Source organism: Rhincodon typus, chromosome 1, assembly GCF_021869965.1.
Source record: "Rhincodon typus isolate 14 chromosome 1, sRhiTyp1.1, whole genome shotgun sequence".
Classification (NCBI taxonomy): domain Eukaryota; kingdom Metazoa; phylum Chordata; class Chondrichthyes; order Orectolobiformes; family Rhincodontidae; genus Rhincodon; species Rhincodon typus.
In genome coordinates, this window is record NC_063332.1 from 93,978,749 (window position 1) to 93,993,521 (window position 14,773).

Genomic DNA, 14,773 nt, shown 5'->3' on the forward strand with positions numbered 1-14,773 from the left:
GCTGTGTTCATCCAGCTCTACACCTTGTTATACCACATATTAAAGCATTTCATTTTTCGAAATGGAAGAAGAAAAAATACCTTTTGTCACCTAATAGCTTTGTGACTTCATCTGCTTTTTCTTCACTTAAAAGAAGAGAAAATGCTTGTTAGTGCTAATGAAATAGTTAAGGCTAATTTTTAAAAACTATGGATTTCAAAGGCATTTGACATACCTGAAAATCTTTGCAGAGGTACTATAACTGATAAGACAGAAAAAAAAAAACAAGCACGTGCATTAGGAAAATATGTCAAATACAAATGGGTGCAGTATTGCCAATTCTTAACATAATTGTACAATTATGAGTAACCCACATAACAGTAAGTATGTGAGGGAGTGATGAAATAGAAGATTCATCAGAAATATATTCCAAAAATATATTAGAAAATCTCTTCTTAAAGCTGCATGGAAACAGACTGCTCAATCCAATTTGTCCATGCCAACCAGGTTTCCCAAACTAAATTGGACACATTTGCCTGTATTTGGCCCATATCCCTCTTAACCTTTCCTACCTCTCTTCCTGTTGGTTTTGCTTCCACATCAAATGTCACCAGGTCACATTTATTATTATTCTAGAAAATTATACTTGATCTCTTTGCAGGGATGCAGGAAGAGAGTGGCATAGTGATAATGTAACTAGATTAGCAATTCAGAGATCCAGATAATGCCCTGGGGTCATGAATTCAAATCCCACCACAGCACATGGTAGAATTTCAATTCAATTAACAACTGTCGAATTGAAAGCTAATCTCAGTATTGTAGTTGATTATAGATTGTTTTGAAAACTCACCTGGTTTACTAATGCTTTTGAGTGAAGGAAATCCGTGAGAGGTGCATTTTGGAATGGCAAATCAGGGTAGGACATATACACTTAATGGTAAGGACCTGCGGAGTGTTTCTGAACAAAGAGACCTTGGAGAGCAGGTTCATAGTTCCTTGAAAGTGAAGTTGCAGGTAGACAGGGTAGTGAAGGAACTGTTTGGTATGCTTGCCTTTATTGGTCAGTGCATTAAGTATAGGAGTTTGGAGGTGATGTTGCAGCTGTACAGGACATTGGTTCAGCCATTTTTGGAATACTGCATTCAATTCTAGTCTCCCTGCAATAGGAAAGATGTTGTGTTACTTGAAAGGGTTCAGAGAAGATTTACAAGGATGTTGCCAGGATTGGAAGGTTTGAGGAAAAGGAAGAGGCTAAATAGCCTGGGGCTATTTTCCCTGGAGCATCGGGGGCTGAGAGGTGAGAGGGGAAAGATTTAAAAGGGACGTAATGGGCAACTTTTTCACACAGGGGGTAGTGTGGATATGCAATGAATTGCCAGAGGAAGTGGTGGAGGCTGGTACAATTACAACATTTAAAAGGCATCTGGATAGGTATATGGATAGGAAGGGTTTAGAAGGATATGGGCCACATGCTAGCAAATGAGACTAGATTAATTCAGGATATCTGGTCGACCTGGACAAGGTGGACAGAGGGTCTGCTTCCAAACTGTACATCTCAACGACTAAGTCTGGAGTACTTATGACTCCAGGGCCACAGCAATACGACTGACTCTTAGCTCAGCTCTTAAATGACCTAGCAAGTCATTCAACTAAAGAACAGTTAGGGATGGGGAATTAACACTAGTGTCACCAGCAATGCTTACATTCCAAGAAAGAATAAAAGGTTAGTGCACATTATAAAACATTAGTAAATATTTTTAAATAAATAATGATTCCACACACATTTTAATGAAACTACATACTTTCCTTACTGTACAGATTCTAGACATTATGTCAAAAATGTTTCTGGAGATAGGTCACATTGACTTTTCTTTAAAGAATGTTATCTAGCTTTTGTTTTTATTTTAATGAAATAGGCTTTCATTGAAACACAATCATGCGGTGTTGGTGATTTCATTTTAACCATAAAATAGTTTCATAGAAGCACGGTAAATAGGAACAGGAGTAGGCAATTCTGTCACTTGAGCCTCCACTGCCATTCAATATGATCATGGCTGATCATCCAAATCAGTATCCTGCTCCTGGTTTCTCCCCATATGCACTGATCCGTTTTGCCCCTACAGTTATACCTATCTCCTTCTCGAAAACACTCAACATTTTGGCCTCATTCGGTTTCTGTGGCAGAGAATTCCACAGGCTGACAACTCTCTGGGTGAAGAAATTTCACCTCACCTAGGTTCTAAATGGCTTACCCCATATTCTTAAACTGGGACCCCTTGTTCTGGACTCCCCAGTCATCAGGAACATCTTTCCTTCATTTTCCCGGTCTTGTCCTGTTAGGATTTTATAGATTTCAATGAGATGCCCCTCTATTCATCTAAACTCTGGCGAATACAGTCCAATCTCTTTTCGTATGTCAGTGCTGCCATCCCAGGAATTAGTCTGGTAAATCTTCATCATACTCCCTCCATAGCCAGATAAGGAGATCGAAACTACACACAATACTCCAGGTGTAGTATCACCGAATTCCAGTACTAACGCAGCAAGACATGCCTGCTCCTGTTCGCTAATTATCTCACTACAAAGGCCAACATACCATTTGCTTTCCTCCCTGCCTGCTGCACCCGCATATTTATTTCCAGCAATTGGTGTACAAGAACACCATGTGTTGTTACATGACCTCCTTTCCCAATCTATTAGCTTTTAAAATTACTGTTTTTGATTCCTATTTTTACTATCAAAATGGATAACCTCACATTTATCCACATTATCCTTTGTCTGCAACGCATTTTCATACTCGCTCAACTTGTCCAAATCACAATGAAGCATCTCTGCAACCTCCTCACAGCTCATCCTCCCATCCACCTTTGTGTTGTCTGCACACCTGGAGATATTACATTTAGTTCCCTCATTGAAATCATTAACATATATTGTGAAGAGTTGCAGTCTGAATATTGATACCTTCTGTATCCAATGGTCAATGGCTGCCACTCAGAAAATGACCTGTGTATTCTTCTTTGTTTGCTATCTGCCAACCAGTTCTCCACCCATGTCAGTCCACTACCTCTAATACCATACGCTTTAGCGTTACATGCTAATTTCCTTTGTGGGACTTATTAAACACCTTCTGAAAGTCCAAGAAAACCACATCCACTGGTTGCCCTCCCCTCCATAAACTCTTCCAGTTACATTCTTGAAAAACTTCAGTAGATTTGTCACGCATAATTTCCCATTCGTAAGTCCATACTGACTCTGTCCTATCTCGTCACTGTTTTCCAAGAGCTCTGCTATTAAATCCATTATAACGGACTCCAGCATTTTCCTTACTCTCGATGCAAGGCTAACTAGTCTCTAATTTCCTGTTTCTCTCCATCTCCTTTTTTAAACAGTGGATTAGTTACCCTTCAGACCATAGGAACTGTTCCAGGGTCTAGAGAATTTGTCAGCCTTTAGTCCCATCAATTTCCCTATTAATAATGAATTCCTTCTTTTGTTCCCCAACATTTTCAGGACACTATTTGTGTCCTTCTTTATGAAGGCAGAGCCAAAATATGTATTTAATTGGTCTACCATTACACAAAAGAAATGAATAAACCAAACCATCGACATAACACATGTTTAAAGATTTCAAATCACACAGTAAAAGTACAATCCCATTAATATCAGAAATACTGCTTTATAGTACGAACACAAGAGAATTCCCTCCTATTTCACATCTTTAAGGCTTAATTCAACTGTGGCTTCAATGCCCTTTCTTGAGAATCTTACTGGCCCTTCTGGAAGCCTTCATATAACTGACATTAGACTTTCTCACCTTCAAATAAAAAGAAATCTGCTATCCATGGTCAGACCTACATGTGACCACAGACACTCAGCAATGTGGTTGACTCTTAATTGACTTCACAACTGGCCTAGCAAGCCATTCAGTTGTATCAACTGCTAGAAAGGAAAAAAAGGAATGACACTGAATGGACCACTTGGCATTGATCACGGCACCAGAAACAACATGGCAAACACATCCCTGGCAACCAACCCTGCAATGTCCTCTTTATTAATATCTGGCAGCTAATGCCAAACCTGGGAGAGCTATTTCACTGGCTAGCAAAGCAATAGACCAAAACAATCATACTCTCGGAATTGTACCTTACACACAATGTTCCAGCCAACAGTTCCTGGGTATGCCTTCTCCACCTGGATAGACTCACCAGAGGTAGCTGCACAGTGATATGCAGTCATGACAGAATTGTCCTGGGAGTTCTCAACATTGACTCCAGGCTCCATGATGGCATCCAGTCAAATGTGGACAAGGAAAGCTCCTGCTGATTACCACGTACTAGAGTATCAACCTGGTGAAGCTACTCAACAGGACTACTTTCATACCAAAGAGCATAAGTAGCAAGTGATGAGCTGAGCTAGGTGATATCACAAGCAAAGGCCAAATCTAATTCTGCAGTTCTGCCACATCTAGTTGTGAATGGTGGTATGCAATTGTACTATGACTCTACAACTCACTGGTTGTGGTTCCACAAATGTCTCCATCCTCAATAATAGAGTTGGTGGGGGGTCCAGTGCAGTGCAAAACATAAGGCTGAAGCATTTACAACATTTTTCAGCCAGAAGCATCAACTTGACAATCCATCTTGGCCTCTTTCTCTGGTCCCTAGCATCACAACTGCCAGTCTCTTGCCAATTTGATTAACTTCATGTTATATTAAGAAAAGGCTGGAGGCACTGGATACTGGAATGGCTATGGCCCTGAGAGCACGAAGACCTGTGATTAAGAATTTGCTGCACCCCAACCCAAGCTGATCATTAGCTATAATGTGGAAAATTGCCCAGCTATGTCCTGTACACACAATGCAAGACAAATCTAACCTGGCCAATTATTGCCCCATCAGTCTACTGTCAATCATCAAAGTGATTAAAGGTATTATTAACAGCACTATCAAGCAGCACTTATTTCGTCATAACCTACTTACTGAAACTTGGTTTGGGTTATGCTAGGGTCACAGAGTTCCTGACTACAGCCTTAGTTCAAAAAGTGGACAAAGGAGCTGAGTAACTGCTCTTGACATTTAGGCTGCATTTGATCAAGTGTGGCCTCCGGGAGACCGAGTGAAACAAGTCAATAGCAAAAGGAATTCTCCAGACGTTGGAGTCAATCCGATACTAAAGAATATGGTTGTGGTTGTTGGAGATCAGTCACCTCAGCTCAAGGACATTTCTGTACGAGTTCCTCAGGGTAGTGTCCTACACCCAGTCATCTCCAGCTGCTTCAATGGCCTTCACACCATTCAAAGATCAGAGCTGGGGATGTTTGTTAATGATTTAATAATGTTCAGCATCATTCACAATTCTCCAGACACAGTAACAGCCATGTCCAAATGCAACAAAATCAGTATAATATCCTGATTTGAGCTGACATGTGGCAATGAACATTCATGCCACACAAGTGTCAGAAAATGCCCATCTTCAACAAGAGAGAATCCTGCCATCATCCTTCACAATCCATATCCTGACTGTTACCATTACCAGAAATGAACATGCCTAGCCATAAAAATACAATGGCTACAACAGTATTGTCAGAGTCAAGGAATCCTGCAGCAGGATTCTTGCTGACTCCTCAAAGCCTATCCACTATCTAAAAGGCCATCTAGAAGTAATATGATGAACACTTCCTGTATCTTGGCAGACATTGATGAGAAAATCCAACACCAGATCAGCTGCGCCAGTGCAGCTTTTTACAAATTATGGCAGTGATTGATTAATGATAAAGACCCATGTAACTTAAAAATAGTTATCATCACTGCTCACCTGCGCTGCTATGAAACCTGGACTGTGTATCAGACACGCAAGAACACCAGAGTAATTTCATCAGCAATGCCTCCGTCAAATGCTCCAATGCAATGGGAAGATACTGAACAAACACCAGTATCTTTCTTGAAGCAGGGTCCAAAAGCAATCAGACAAAACTGCAAAATCAATTTTGATGGACTAGACACTGTGTTCAGATGGTCAAAAACCATTGCCTATACCATGTCTTGATCCATCAAGTTTCAAATGGCCAACACTCTCTGAAGACACAAACATTCTTTAAACAATTGCAGCAGTGATCTTAATGACTGTAAGCAGCATTCTGAATGACGACACCCTTGTGTATTAAGTTGTAATGAGCTTTGAGTCCCAATGCCTTAACGAAGGGCAGCAGGGAAGGGAAGAAATGGAATGCAATTCTGCACTCCAGATCCCACTATCTTATGAAACAGTCAACCCCTTATACGCAACGTCCAAGGGGTTGAAAATTGAGTGATTCTGTCACATGCGGAGTCATGGCATAAAATTGTAACCCTAAGCAGACATCACCCTTGAATCAAGGGGCAACTCCTGCCGCTGGGAAGCAGACATGTTAAAAAAGCAAAGGGATGATAGATGAGAGAAAGGGGTGATTCTGAGAAAAGAAAGTAAGAGATGGTTTTTGAGGAATTTACTAAATTGAAAGAAGTACAAGGCAGTGTTTTATCTGAAAGGAGGCTTTTAGACCTTATAGGAAGTAAAAAGGGCAACTGTTGTACCTCCAGTAGCTGTATCGGAGGGGAGGGGATTGAACAGTAGACATTGGCAACAAGGATGAAAATTAGAAGTGACGTTAATGAAATTTTCCACTAAAGGGCAAGAACAAAAAGCTGCACCACCACAGTTATGAAGGTATCAGAAAAAGACATAAACAATGGAACCAACAGCAGGACTGGAACAAACAATATTCTACTCATCCCACAAAAAAGGCAGACATTTCGCTGACTCATAGGAAGTTCTCATCCCTATAATTTGGAGAAAGATGGAGGTTCAAAGGAGGAGTTGTGAATTTTAATAACAACTTGAGCCCAGGGGAGGAGGGTGGTGGTGGATATGGCCCTCATAACTTCAAGTGGAAGGAGGCGCACTGCCTATATTGCTGGGTATGCACATGCGGAGACTGAATATCAATGGTGAAAAAGAGATGTTCAGGGCCAAGAAGTTGCAGAGAGTATCAGATGGCTCTTAGATATAGGTATGAAAAAATGAACAAAGGTGAACAAAGAAAATTCAAGATAGGATGAAATAAGTTCCATGGGGCAAGAACAAGCTCCAACCACAGGTCTATGAGGGCAGTCCTGTTTGTGGATCTGGGAAGGAGACAAAAGCAGGTTATTGGTGCTGGAGGTGGAGGTGGGGGTGGGGGGAGGGGGGGTGGTGGCGGGACTGGAAAAATATCTCCAGAAGAGACAAATTCAGCGAGTCTGGGAAACCAATAGCTTTACGTTTCTTTTATGGCACAGTCTGGAGGAGGTTGGTGATCCTATTGGAGGGTTGCTGTCTCACACCTTCAGCATAAAGATGAGTATGCCAAATCGCCAATTTGTCAGCATATTTAATGACATGTTAAGGTCAGGCCATAGTGAGTGGAATACTGCAAGTTCAGAGGGAAGTTACAGTGATTGAGCTGAATTAAAAGGCCTAAACAGGGTACAATGAAAAGGAAAAAAAAATTGCAATTATGTAGTACCTTTCATGATTTGCCTCCCAACGTGCTTTGCAATTAACCAGGAACTTTTGCAATGGCATCACTGCCTTACTGTGGGAAACTCAGGAGCCAATTTGTGAACAAGCTTTTTTTTGATTCATCCAATCACAGGATGTGGGCGTCACAGCTTGGCCAGTATTCACTGGCTACCCTAATTGCTTAAGGGGTTGGGGGAGGAGGTTGAGAGTCAACCACACTGCTGTGGATCTGGAGTCACACGTAGGCCATCCCAGGTAAGGATGGCAGATTTCCTTCTCTAAAGGTCATTAGTGAACTACATGGGTTTTTCCTGACAATCGACGATAGACTCATGGTCATTATTCGGCTTTTAATTCCAGATTTTCATCAGTCATGGCATGATTTGAACCCAGGTCCCCAGAACATTATTTGGGTCTCCAGATTACTAATTAGTGATAATACCACTAAGTCCCATTACCTCCCCAAGCTCCCACAAACATCAGTGTGACAATGACCAGATAACATGATTTTGTGACGCTGACTGAATGATAAACATTGACAATACTCTGGTGATAATTTCCCTGGTCCTCTTTGAAGTAGTGTCTTGGGATCTTTTACATCTGAGAGAACAGGTGGAGCTTTGGTTTAACATCTCATCTGAATGATATCATCTCCAACAGTTTAGCAAGAGACCAAAGGGAGGCATCCAGAGAAAAGGGAAACTCTGAAGACAGCAGTAAGAGACAATTGTGTGGTGGGAAAATTCCTGGCCAACAAAGTAGACACAGAAGTGAAAGCTACAGAGGAGGAGCTGAGCATTATGACAAGCCAAAAATTCAATGAAGTGAGGACATTAGAGGATGAAGCTGACACCTTGACATTCTGAAGCCTATCTGCCAAGTTATATTTTTTTAAACTTCCTCCTTGTTTTAATAGCTGTTACCACCATAATACATTATTTTTGCCCTCAAATTCCAATATTGAACATAATACTACAAACAGGTTCATCCAATAGTGTATATAATATGCAGTGTATAACCATGCCATCTCTACTACTATTTCCTGTAATGCATTCTTCACTCCTCTTTGTATGTAATCCAACTCAAACAGTCTGTATTTGACAGAATGCTGAGTTGAAATCTTTATGGCTCAAACTGCTAAGATCAGGAAGTTTGTTCTGGGCTGCAGAGGACCTTGCATTGGAAATGGGAGGACCAAATGGCATAATCCACATCGGTACCAACAACATCGGTAGCACAGGAAACAGGTACTGTGGAGGCAGTATGAGAAAGCAGGTGTTAAACTGAAAAGCAGAACCTCAAAAGCTATTAATCTTTGGATTTCTACGTAGGCAACAAGGGAATTGGTATAGGATGAATAAGATTAGAGCAGTGAATGTGCGGTTCAAAGACTAGTGTAGGAGCAGTAGGTTCAGGTTTGTGGTACATTTGCACCGGGGTGGGGTGGGGGTTGCAGGGTAGTGCTATCTGTACGGTTGGAATGTTCAATATTTGAACTGTACTGGTGCGGGAAGTATGGAGGGCTTTAAAGTAAACGAACGGTGGGAAGGATCAAGCTTGGATAAATGTAACTAATCAAGAGCTATAATTGAGGAAGGAAAGCAAAATACTAATACAGAGAATGCCAGGAAGAGACAGAAAAAACAAGTCTAATATCATATCAGCATTCAAGGGCAGGTGCTACAAAGATAACAAAAATCAAAATAAAGGCTCTGTAGCTGAATAAATAAGATAGACATTAAATAAACATAGTTGCAGAATGACAAGGATTGGGTTAAAGAGTACCATTTGAAGATACTTTAACAGAGCATCCTGTGGAGTAGCATCCAGTGAGCAAGCTGAGTTTTTCTGTTTAAGTGAAGATGTTCAGCGCAGGTAGATGGGGGCTTTACTTTAGAATGGCATCTTGGTTAGCGCAGACATGGTGACCAAAGGGCCTGTTCCTGTGCTGCACTGTTCTATGTGCAAATGCCAGAAGTTGCTATCAGTTTCATAGTTGTAATGACAAAAGACCACTGAGTAAGGTCTTCCTGCTGAAGTTAAATGGGGGGGGCCTGTTCAGTGATCAGACCCTCCTTGTGCCTGAAATGCATTTAAACATTGTGTTCTATGTGTAAGAGATGTGTTAGGTTTGTTTGCATAGAGTCAAATTCCAATAAGTTTGTTTCCTTGAAATGCTACTGTACAGAACTGAACTGCGTTTGTGACTATGTACATATGCAAAGTCCTTTTATGAATAAAGTATACTTTTGAAATTAAAAAAAAGGCACTTTGCTGTTACAACTGTGAAATTTGGGTTAATGCCATATCACCATTTTCATTTTAGTCACATCTCATTCAATTTACCTTTTTGGTAATGCAGGCAACTTGGGCAAGAAAAGGCTTCCCTCTTCATCTAGTAAACTGACTGGGGTAGGAGCACTGAAAAGAAGTGTTCAGAACAGTAGATATTAAACAATAATCTGAAATAGTCAGATATCAACTACATTTATTCTTCACATTATCGATCACTTAGAAGCTTGTTTTATTCCCTGCATATTTTCATTGATTTCTTCACAACATGTCTACTTAAAGGAACAGGTGACTTCCTTGTACATCTTTGCTCATGTTACTTGGGGTTAGACTGTACTAACAGAACAAAATGAAATGAATTAAACTATGACCGCTCAGTATATTATGCAAGGTTTTTTTCTACTATGGTGCATTATGTGTAAAACCATTTACAAACATCTACAATCTCATTGTCGGAAAAAAGTGAGTTAAGTGTTCTGTCAGGAATGATTTCCACTGTAGCAATGCATAACAAGGTTGATGGCTCTTTTCTCTCTTAATCCAATCGTTTCTCTTTATTTGTGGACCGAATTGACTTTAACATGCATGCTATATGTCACACTGCTTCTCTTTCCTTCCGATTTCTTTGTCAATCATTAAATCACAGTGGTTAAAGAGATCAATTATAGGGCCCATCATTCACTGAACTCTTATATGTCCTATTGCCTTCCCCATGTCACTGTCAGTTCATATTTCCAGCTGATCACAGCACGTAAAAAAAATCAAATTTAAAATAGCCAAAAAATGTTTGATAGCAGCTGTTGCAACATTTAATACAAGTTTAGTCTTTAGTGCCTTATAACATCTAATAATGGATTTACTGTGGTTGGCTCACTCGCCAAGCTGCTTCGTTAGTTTGTAGATGTTTCATTACCCTGCTGGCTAACATCATCAGTACAGCCTCTGATGAAGCGTTGTTGTGTTTTCCCACCTGGTATTTAAACTCTGGTGTCCGTTGGAGTTGATTACCTCATTTACGGTTTTTTCTTTGCAGTGGTGTATATATAGGGTCTAATTCTACGTACTGAATTCTAAAATTCCCGTACTTATCTCTGTTTGGTTTGTCCTAGGACCTTGACGTTGTCCCAATCATCTCCATACACGTAGACAAGGAGAACCACCAGTTCGATTGGGACAACGTCAGGATCCTAGGACAAGCCAAATAGAGAAAAGTACGGGAATTTCTAGAGGCCTGGCTCTCCACCAAGAAGTCCATCAATAAACATGTAGAATTAGACCCTATATATACACAATTGTGAAGGAAAACTGGAAATGAGGTAATCAAATTCAACGGACCCCAGAGTTTAAATACCAGGCACTTTAAACAACAGCGCTTCATCGGAGGCTGCACTGATGATGTTAGCCAGCAGGGTAATGAAATGTCTGCAAACTAACGAACCAGCTTGGTGAGCCAACCAACCACAGGATTCACAACCCAAGCTACAAATCTACTCAAGAATAATGGATTTAACGTTTACAAAACTACATTCATTTAAAAAAAACAATTATTTTCATTATATATTATTATACATATTAATTGCACTAAGACTGGGCTAATGTTTTTAATACAAAACCAAAATAGTGAGGATGCTGGAAATGTGAAATAAAAACAAAATGATGTTGCAAACACCCAACAGACAGCACCTGCGCAGACAGAAAAGGGATCACATTAAAAGCTTGTAACTTTGTTCTAGTGCAAGGTTACAGATCTGAAATGCAAACTCTGTTTCCCTCTCCAGAGATGTTGCCAGATCATATGTTCTATATTACCTCTTTGGATCCATCACCTCAGTCCAATGCATACAGGTAACTACGTTTTCCAAGGAGAAAAAATGTAGGATCTCTGCTTTTTCCACATCACATAAAACAATTCGTCTTGTGTCTGCAAGACTAAAGGCTAAGACTAGTAGAAAAACAAAAAGAATTGATCATAAACAAATTCAATTTAACAAGTGAGACATCACGAACTCTGGCACATTTAGTGCTTTACCCTTTCCATCTGGCCTCCACGCTAGCGATGTTACTTCTTTTCCTGTGTTTTCATTAGGTGCCAAACTCCACACTCGTTGAAAGTGGGCAAGGCGATGAAGCAAAACCTAAAAATTTAAAAAAGATAATTATGGTGTAATTTTGATATATTTTGAGTAGCTCTTGTAAGTGGTGCACAAGCTGCCGAACAATAACCACTTGGTAGGTTGGCATATTAAGCAAGATGATAATGGGAACTTGTCAGAAAGGTATAGTGATAATATATCTAATTTTAAGCTATGTATTGAAAGACAGACAAGCAAAGATAGCATAAGTAAGGAGTTCGTAGAAGGTTTTCAGGGTAGCTTCTTAGAAGAGTATCTGGTCAAGCCACCTAGACAGCAGGCTGTACTTGACCTGGTATTGTGCAACAAGATGGGATTAATTCATGATTTCATACTGCTGAAGCACCCCCTCTACCAACAAAGCCCAAGTCGAAGCAACCCCAGCATAGAATCACAGCACTGTTACAGTGCAGGGGCCAAGAAGGCTGCTCTGCTCTCCAAATGAACTTAGTGCCATTTTCTTGCTTGTGCCCTGTACACAATGTTTCTATTCAAATAACTATCTAGTACCCACTTGAATATCTTGATCAAACCTGTCTTCACCACAGTTCTAAGCAGTGTATTCAAGATCTTAACTACACCGGTTTGAAAAAGTATTTTCTCACATTGCATTTGCTTATTTTGCTTACTGTACCCTTTCATTTTTGTTTTTTTTTTTTAAGAAAAGTGAAAACAGTATCTATGCCCAGATATCTTATGGTCTTGAAAATTTCTGTTATATTTTCCCTTAGCCTTCCCCTCTCCAAGGAAACCAGTCCCGACATCTCCACTCTATCGTCGTAACTGAAGTTTCTCATCTCCGGAACCATTCTTCTGAACCTTTTCTGCATGGCCTCCAATACATTCACAAGCTGCCTAAAAAATGGTACCTAGAATAGTAAACAATATTCCAGCTCAGGTTAGAACGATAAACCCTTAGGATTCCCTCGTTCACACAGCTCCTACCTTCACAATCTGCAGACAAGCAACACAATGGTCAACTATAATAGTTCTGTTATGACAATAAGTCGCACGTGCTCTAAAATATACAGTAATTTCTGAACTACAAAGCTTGTCATTGTTGATTTTATTTTGTGTTCATTAATTTTCTGCATCTTTCTCTCTATAACATAGGTGAATTCTGCACTTCTATTACATACCAGACGTGAACAGCTGCTGCAGAGAAACAAACACCATGGAATGCAAATCATTGATTTGCTGCTTGAAACTTAGAAGCACTTTCCAATTTTCTGAATTCTCTACAATGAGCAAGAGTTCAGTCTTAAATGGATACACCTGTACCTTCGTCGCAGAGCACGACATTGGTCATTTAAGTGGGATATAACTCCAGTCTTTATAAGTCAGGAAATTATCTCACTTATCTCACATTGTGAATTATCAACAATATGCATATATTGAATCGGTTTCTGGATATTATAATTTTTTTTAAAAATCAGTTACCTCTCCAGTTTTGTTTGCAAGTGCAATGAGATCCCGTTTAGGGGACCACACCATGTAAAGTATTTCATTGGGAAGTTGCTTCTCTCCAACTTGTCGAAATGGTGGCATGACGATGACTCTGTTGACAAAAAAAAAAGGGCTAGTGCCGGCTCATGAGATTAAACACAGTACATTTCTGCTGTTTGCAGACCTGTGAAGAGTCATACTTGCTACTAGAGTAATACAGATTGTAGACATGATTCTGTTTGTCTTTCACAATGGCATTCATTTAGGAGATGCAAGGATATTAGGATACAACCTACAGTAAGTATATCAACTATTACAGAGAATTCCCCAAAAAAGAGAAAAAACAAGTGTTTTTGGACATTAAGCCCTCAAGGCTAAGTGTCCCTACCTCTGGGCCAGAAGGCCTGGGTTCAAGTCCCACCTGCTCTAGAGGACTGAACAGGTTAATTAAAATAAAAACAGACCAACTGGAGGAGTTACCCAACGTCTAGTCAACCTCTATCTCTAACTGAGTCAGTGCTCCACAGTTGCCTTGAAGCTTGCAAAATCCAAAATTTTAGCCCCACCTTGGGAAGCTCTGCTCTAATAGAAGGTACAGATATTTGATTCTCTAATCTGAACCAGGGCAATCAAACAGCTGTACAAAACCTCCACATCAAGATACCACTCAAAGACGACAACCACTCAGTAAATCTTACGTTCCCCAAACTTGCATGTTTCCAACTGAATCAATTAAATTGGGCCAGTATTGTGCAACGAGGTGGATTAATTGACAACCTCATAGGGTAAGCGCCCCTCGGTAGCAGCGACAGCAATAATGTGACTGAATTTTATATTTCAGGTAAGAGTGAGCAAAGTGGCTCCAAAACTATATTTTAGCTTTAAATCTAAGGGCAATTATGAAGGCATGAAAGCAAGTGAATTGGCAAATTAGGTTAAATGATAGGTCAATACAGATACAGTGGCAGAAATTTTAAGGGGATATTTCACAATACACAGAACACATTTTCTGAAGAGTATGAAAAATTCAAAGGAATGCACCCACCATCCGCGGTTAACTAGAAAGATGGTTTCAAACAAAGAAAAAGCATATAAATGTGCAAAGACAAATGGCAGGTCCAGAAATTAGGCAGAATAAATAAAACAGCATAAAATGACCAAAATATTAAAGAGGGAAAAATCTGACTATGAAAGAAACATAATGACAGATATCGAAAGTTTCTATAACAAAAGAATAACATTTATTAAAGTTGAGCGAATCCATATAATTACAAATGGAAGATGGAGAATTGGTAAATGAACTGAACAGGCACTTTCCATCAGTCTTCACAACAGAGGATTAAGTAAGATCACAAATGTAACCAAAAATCAGGACATGGAAGACA

General features: G+C 39.9%; 1 protein-coding gene across 1 annotated transcript in view; it reads right to left on the minus strand.

Moving 5' to 3' along the window:
• Positions 1-13,650, minus strand: part of LOC109934858 (anaphase-promoting complex subunit 4-like) — a 21,273-nt gene extending 7,623 nt beyond the window's left edge. The window contains exons 1-7 of the mRNA XM_048602001.1: positions 13,589-13,650; positions 13,383-13,500; positions 11,840-11,945; positions 11,620-11,752; positions 9,865-9,939; positions 215-241; positions 81-125 (exon numbers count right to left, since the gene is read on the minus strand). Coding sequence (XP_048457958.1) covers positions 81-125; positions 215-241; positions 9,865-9,939; positions 11,620-11,752; positions 11,840-11,945; positions 13,383-13,500; positions 13,589-13,650 — 566 coding nt within the window. The remainder of the gene's footprint in view (positions 1-80; positions 126-214; positions 242-9,864; positions 9,940-11,619; positions 11,753-11,839; positions 11,946-13,382; positions 13,501-13,588) is intronic.
• Positions 13,651-14,773: the final 1,123 nt, after the last annotated feature.